The 7,915-nt window shown below is 33.5% G+C and overlaps 1 protein-coding gene across 1 annotated transcript; it reads right to left on the bottom strand.

The window, feature by feature from the left end:
- Positions 1–882: 882 nt before the first annotated feature.
- LOC126602712 (E3 ubiquitin-protein ligase RDUF1-like) lies at positions 883–1,278 on the bottom strand. The gene has a single exon (XM_050269607.1). The coding sequence runs from the start codon at positions 1,276–1,278 to the stop codon at positions 883–885; it is 396 nt and encodes a 131-aa protein (XP_050125564.1).
- Between the last annotated feature and the right edge of the window lie 6,637 nt (positions 1,279–7,915).

Consider the following 7,915-nt stretch of genomic DNA (forward strand, 5'->3'; position numbering starts at 1 on the left):
TCGGTCTTTTTAAAAGTAATTCCAAATGAGTTCTATATCAACAAAGAGCTACATTCACACTAAAATATGTAAATAATTGGAACTTTGTTAATTGAGTTATGAGACAAAACTAAAGAGGAATTGAAGCTTAACACATTTTTAGCAAATTCAAAGGTTTATACTGATGGATTGCTTTGGTAGTTAAGATCTTCTTCTTTAATCAACTGCATCTCGAGTTCAAACTCTTCCTCCAACACAATGTGACAATTTGCAGAATGATCATATGCGACTGTCACACTAGCTGAATGACTTGCTAAGTTAATTACGAAAATGCCACCACTTGATTATACAAATTGTCAACTTTCTGTTTAATCAGCAAGAAAAAAATTGTTTTCTTCATAAAAGAAAAATAAATTCCGGGCCATACATGCTTGTTTGTAATAGGAAGAAGTCGAAACATCATACATATACATGAAAATATCGAAGATTATTTTACATTAATTAATATCTTGTAAATACCACTACAACAACAACAATTAAACCTTACCTATTAATTGGGATCAGTCGTATGAATCATAAAACGCGACTGCGCTCGATTATGCGCCATATCTTCTGTTAGATTCAAGTACTAATCCATATCTTTTATTAAAATCTATTTTTAAGTCTTCCTAGATCTTTCTCAACTCATTTTACCATAAGCCTCCGTCGTATCTTCTAAACAAAGTATTTGTAGGTCTTTAATTCATGTGTCCAAACCACTTTAATCAATTTTCTCTCATCTAGTAAAGGCTACTACAAATTAATTTTATTGCTCCAAACCGAACCTACAAATTACATAAACAAACAGCAGAAATTAAACTAATTAATTATACTTAATATTGTGGGATGGCGCAAACTACAAAGTCACTTTTCGACGACGGGGGTCATGGTGGAGCGGCAGAGAGGGCAAGAGTTGCAGACGATGAGCCAGGAGGAGATACACGTGGCATGATATACATGGCCACATGGGACCTGTTTACCAATAATACTGTGATCCTGCTGATCACCACCTGATTGCATCCCTTCCATGCAAACGGCACAAACATCGTCGACTGCAGTAACAGGACTCGGCATGCAATCAACTATCAACGAGCTGCAGCTTGAATTTGATGTTGCAATGATACTGTTGTTATTGCAGTGGACAGAATTCGAATTCTCTTCAAAAGACAAAGTTAAAGCTTCATCTAGATCAAATTCATCGAGGTCGATATGGTAATTTGATATGGTGTTGAGCAGTTGACCTGAAAATACAGTTGCCATGGAAAGTTTTAGGGTTTGGTTTTTTTGGCCTTGGACTCGGATGAAAAAAGATATCTAAATTTAAAGAGGAGCAGGAGGAAGAAGATGTTATATCTATATATAATATATAGAAAGATCAGGAAGGCTTAATTTTTCAAAGAGTGCAAGTTGTTACAAACTTGATTGCTTGATTCAAGAAGTAATCTATTATTTGGAGGAAAGTGTATGAACTATGCCTGTCTAGCTAACAAATTCCCAATTGGGCTGCTTGTAAAATCATAGTTCAATTGTTTAATAGATGATCAAATTGGACTTGTGATAATCTATATTAATTATGCTGTTGTTGTCACGCCCAATTGGATTGAGCTGGTCAAATACATATTATATATACATAGATGTAGTACTGTACGTGCTTTAATTTGAAGACAATTTTGAATTGCCAAGTATTGTATTGGATATTACCTACAATATCCGAAAGTTACTAGGTGATAATGATACAAAATACTGTCATGTGGATATACAACATGTTATAATATGGATGAAGGATCATATTATGCGTTTTCTTTTAGGAAAATGAATGATACGATTATTACACTAAATTCGTCCAAACTATTGATTTAAACTTGGATACGGATGGTGCACTGCACTGTTCTAGACAACTTAAATAAACTTAGGTTTGCAAGAAAAAGATTATACTTTAGGATTTCACAATCCGATGAATCGACATGCTCAAAACATGAATGAATTAGTTATACAACTTAATTGTGTTTCAGTACTGCGCTACAGTATCTCATGGGCGAGAAGCGTATAGCTAGTTAATAATGCAGGTAGGGCATGAGACTTCGACTCGTCTACTAGCGAGGATGCGGATTGGGATACAAATTTGACTTTAAAATCTTCATGTCTACGTTAGCCACCGCAGATGTTGAGGTAGAAAGCATGAGCTTGATGTATAATAATGCAACTATGGGGGACCATAGTTTTCTGTACTTAATACATAATTTTACACTTGATAAGAATAAATTAAGAAAGCTTATAAGTTCTCACAAGTACAAATTGATAAATTTAATAGGAATAATTTTATTGGGTTTACTTATGATTTAAATGTTAAGTAATACAAGTCAAAACATGAAAAATATTACGTATAATGGTCCATAGCTTACCTCCTGATAGTAGTGCTACCTTCTTAAAACTATGATTTGTCTTTTGAAAAAGAATCTTGCAACTAGATTGATCAAAAGCATAGACATTTGTTTGGTTTGTTTGTGGTGATTCATATTTATTGTTTTGTAATAAAGAAAATAAATTTCAATACAGAGAATTATGTGTATTGGATAATAAATAGCATATTATATATATGGATCTGATCCGTGGCATTATATTTTTTACACAAATTTTGACATACATTTTTGTGGAGCTATTATTGACAATATCATTTAGGACATCACCCACAAGTCATCCTTGCAAAAAAAAAATATTAGTACATCGATATTTTTACACTAAGAGAAAGGGGAGTTCAGTTAAGCCACATAATGAGCAGTCTAATTTGGTATCGAATTCGCCATCCACGAGATTCGAACCTAAGACCTCTCACTTCCAAGTGAAGAGGAATACCCATTTTCAGTGGTTCCGACTTGTATGTAGTGTAGTGCCGTATAGGTCACTAGAGGTGACTCCGGCTTATGTGCTAGCAATGATTGATGAGCTATGATTTAGTCATACATGTCACTAGAGGTGACTCCAACTTATATGCTAGCCATGATTGATGAGATACGTGATAAGATATGAATATGTCGTATAGGTCACTAGAGGTGACTCCGACTTATATGCTAGCCATGATTGATGAGATACATGATGAGATATGAATACGTCGTATAGGTCACTAGAGGTGACTCCAACTTAGGTGCTAGCCTATATGTGATGAAATGCTAGCATATATATTTATGATGGGATATGTAATGAAATGCTAGCATATATAATGACTATATGTGATGAGCTAGTATATGTGGTGAATACGTGATGAGCTAGCAGACGTGATGAATATGCGATAAGTTAGCATATGATTATAAATATGTGAAGCATGACTTGAATTGATATATATATATATATATTTTATATTCGAATTCTGGAAATTTTACAGGTGTTGTAGTGAGGGGTTATAGAAATTTATATGGTTTCTATTAAAATTTTAATTACTGGGCCACTCACATTTATCTTGTCTTCACCATCCAGGTCTTCTTAGTTGAACTTTCTTATCGTTGAGGAATCGTGGTGATTCTTAGTATTGGAGATTATTTCGAGGGTACAATTCTTAATTCACTCTTTTGTACTTGCTTATGCTCTAACGTCACGTGTGAAGTGAGTTCGTTCCCGCTCACCAGTGCACTATGGTATTTAGGCACTCTTAGGTTTAAATTTATTCACTATATTTCCACATCATCACACTTTATGGCTTCGTTACCTTCCAGGTGTAGGCCAGCATAACTCGATTCAAAGTCTTAGTAGACATTCCGGGTCGGGATGTGTCAGTTTACCTATATGACGTTCATATATATATATATATATATATTCATGCACAATGCTACATATATGATCAAACATATTAAACTAATTAATCTACCTATATTTAAATTTATGATGAGCAAATGACATATATTTTGTAGGTAAATTAATATTGAATCAAATAACATTTTTACACTTCCTTGTAGCCTTTAGATTTTATAACATTCAATGGTCTAGATTAAGAGTGATGTGGAGAGTTTTAAAATTAAATGACTTGGATGATGATGTGGATTCTAACTAATAAGGAAAACACTAATCTAAATTAAAAATTAATATCTAATAGGATAAAATTGAAAAAAACCAATAATCAATTGAGTTAGGATAAAATTGAAAACAATAATCTAAATTAAAAATTAATATAAGGGAAATTTTAATTGAACCCATACAACCTCTTTCTACACCCAACTTACTTTTACACCCATATTATTTTTAATTAAAGAATCAATCTCTCTTTAAACCCAAATTTACTATTTAAACTACCCTCACAAACTCAATTCAATATATAAAAATTCATCTTTATACCCATTTATAAAATAAAATCCCAAATAAGTGAATGAAGAATTAAGATTTTGTCATGACAACCAATTGTTATAGATGATCAACAACATCAATTTGTTTTTTAAACTTTTTTGACGTCGGTTTGGAGTGCAAGGTTTTTAGGAAATGATCTTCGCCAAGCTCTTAATAGAGTAGTCCAAGTAGCTAGCCTGAATGTGATTCGTGGAATTGAGTGATGAATTTGTAATTCAAGATTAAACAGTTCAGTAGCTGCTGGGTAAGCAGTTGAACTAGTGAAAGTAAATTTCAGTAGAACTTCTCATAACGTTTTCTTAAAGGATCATGGCAATAATTTTCATTTGAGCAATATATGCTGCTTTTACAGGCATACATAGTTGAATGAAGCAGAACTAAACAAATAGCGAGAAGAGAACTCATACTTTAAACATGCACTCGTAATGACATGGAAAACATTTCGATGTGTTGAAAGCTTTCTGACTCTTTTGTTTCTTGTGGTGATATTGCTTGTAATTATTGCTCTTCTTGAATGACTTAACATGAAGCTAGAGAGGAAACGAAAAGCAACCGGATTTGATTATTAGGTGATCGTAGGGTTTTATGGCAGCTCGTAGGAGTTTAGTCATAATGAACGTAGGATAAAAATTGTGTGATGGTAGAACTTGATTATTGAGTATGGGTTTATTGATAAATTTTAGTTTTATTCTTAATTTCATCTTGTACTTGATGGTAATTATGCAATAGGATAAAATAGACAATTCACATTTATAATTTAAGTTGGGTGTAGAAAGAGGTTAGATGAGTTCAAATAAAATTTTCCATAATATAACTGCTTTCACTAACTTCAACCTGCTTCTGCTTTCTGGGTTTTCGCTTTTATGGTTTGTTTAAGCAGCAGCAGGAGGTTACGGAATTTAATCCATTGCTGATATGTTGCAATGTTCTATGTGTATGCAGATGCAACCTCAATTGAGTATCAGGAATCCCCAAATTCCAGTCCCATTTAGTAATTTTACTTCAATGATAGCTCAACCCCATTTCATGAATCTACCAAACAACCTTCTTCCAATGCAAAATAACCATCTGGGTATGCCTCAATTTGGTTCTGTTGGCCCTACTTCTCAACCGGCTCAGCCGAATGTTGGGTTTTTCCGTTCGCAAGGTATGCCTCAATTCTGCAATTTGGTGCAGCAAGTGAATCAATTGATGGCATCTCAAGTGCCTGGGCAAATATTAGGGCATAACATGTTAAATTTACAGCAAGAGATGAACCAGAATATGGGTTTGCCGTATGGGCAGTTTTGTTTGCTGAATTCAATCAAAACATGAATAATTTGTGCCAATGCAAATGCAAAATCCATCACAAGTCCGTCCTAATTATGGTTTTCCGGGATCAAATCAAAAAAGATTTTGCAAAACCTAATTTAATCACCCTACATATCTGAACAATAATATACGATTTAAGGTTTAGGATTTTGTACGTTTTGCTTACGTAATGAAGATTAAACAAACTAATAGCTTGATTCATTGTAGAAAGCATCAAAATTTCATATCAATCCTATGAAAGTTGCATACCTCATTGGCAAAGAGAGAGATGGAGATTACAGTACTTTGAATCAATGGAGTTCTACGTCCTTTCTTGTTTACATGCTTAAAACTAGGGTTTCTTCCTTTTTAATTTTATTTTTAATTACCTCCCATGTTTTATGATTTTTTAATTTTATATTTATGTTTGATATTAAGTAAAATCCACTTAAGCATCTATGTCATTTAATGAATGAATATGGACCTTTGGATGTTTTGTAATCTAAAGGTTTAAAAAAAGTGTAAAAATATTTGTTAAAATATTTGTCCCTTGATCCTATATATATATACATGCACAGTGCTACATATATGATCAAACATATTAAACTAAATAATCTACCTATATTTAAATTTATGATGAGCAAATGACATATATTTTGTAGGTAAATTAATATTGAATCAAATACCATTCTTTTATTTTGTAGGTAATTTATTTTCCATGTATTATTACATATATTTGGCACATTTTATCATTATAAGATATATGTACAAATAATAGGTAAATTAATCTTGAATAAAATACAATTGCTTTATTTTGTAAGTAAATTAGTTTTGAATCAAATAACATTTCTTCATTATGTAGGTATTTTATTTTGTATGTAGGCACATTTTATTATTATATGCACAAATAATAGGTAAACTAGTATTGAATAAAATAATAATATTTTTTTTTATGTAGGTTCATCATTTTGCATATATTGGATATGCTTTATTATGTAGGTAAATTATTTTGCATGAATTTTTATGTATATTAGGCATGTTTTTTTGTTGTTGTGATATATGTGTGTGTGAAATAGTTTACCTACATTTATATTTAAAATATAATTTTATTGACTTAACTAAGCATGTATTACTAAATTTATTAGGCATGTTTTATTGGTATTATATGTTAGGCAATGATTTTATTTTTTTATTTTTGTAAAATAATTAATTATTGTAACATCCCACATTGCCCAGGGAAGTGATCCTTAAATGTATATTCTCATCCCTACCTAGCACGAGGCCTTTTGGGAGTTCACTGGCTTCGGGTTCCGTAGGAACTCCGAAGTTAAGCAAGAAGGAGGTCAAAGCACTCTCAGGATGGGTGACCCACTAGGAAGTTGCTTGTGAGTTTCCAAAAACAAAACCGTGAGGGAATGGTAAGCCCAAAGTGGACAATATCGTGCTACGGTGGTGGAATGGGCCTGGGATGTGGTGGACCCAGGCCGGGATGTGACAAATGATATAAGAGCCAATCCCTGGCCAGAAGTGTGCCGACGAGGACGTTAGTCCCCTAAGGGGGGTGAATTGTAACATCCCACATCGCCCGGGGAGTGATCCTTAAATGAATATTCCAATCCCTACTTAGCATGAGGCATTTTGGGAGCTTACTGGCTTCGAGTTCCGTAAGAACTCCGAAGTTAAGCAAGAAGGAGGCCAGAGCACTCCTAGGATGGGTGACCCATTGGGAAGTTGCTCGTGAGTTCCCAAAAACAAAACCGTGAGCGAATGGTAAGCCCAAAGCGGACAATATCGTGCTACGGTGGTGGAATGGGCCCGAGATGTGGTGAACTCGGGCCAAGATGTGACAATTATCCCTTACAATTTGTATGGAATTAATTGTGTAAATCAAACATTCAAATATGGGTGTTTTGGGCATCAAAATTTTTTTAATGTGTAAAGTCAAATATAATTAATGAATTTGCTGATGTGGAATCTAGTCAATGAGTTTTATTCGAGTAAAAAACTTATATTGGATTTTATGTGGAGAAAATTAAATTTTAGGGACTAAAGTCATATTGTCACAGCCCGTCCTGGGATAATTTATCGATGGTGTGAAATGACGGTTTTACCCTTAAGCGTGGGTAGTGGTGTGTATACATGACTTAGTTTTAGGTCCAAGTTATTTTCCTAAGTATGTGGAACTAATTGGAAATTAAGTTGTTGTGTTGTTTTGGTTGGTTGGAGTGGACAACTTTAGACCACACAAAAACACATACATACACACCCGTGCCTT

Source organism: Malus sylvestris, chromosome 15 (assembly GCF_916048215.2).
Source record: "Malus sylvestris chromosome 15, drMalSylv7.2, whole genome shotgun sequence".
In the NCBI taxonomy this organism is placed as follows: domain Eukaryota; kingdom Viridiplantae; phylum Streptophyta; class Magnoliopsida; order Rosales; family Rosaceae; genus Malus; species Malus sylvestris.

What these genes read in the sequence shown, in the direction of transcription:
- LOC126602712 (XM_050269607.1), bottom strand. Translation starts at nt 1,278, where the DNA reads ATGGCAACTGTATTTTCAGGTCAACTGCTCAACACCATATCAAATTAC.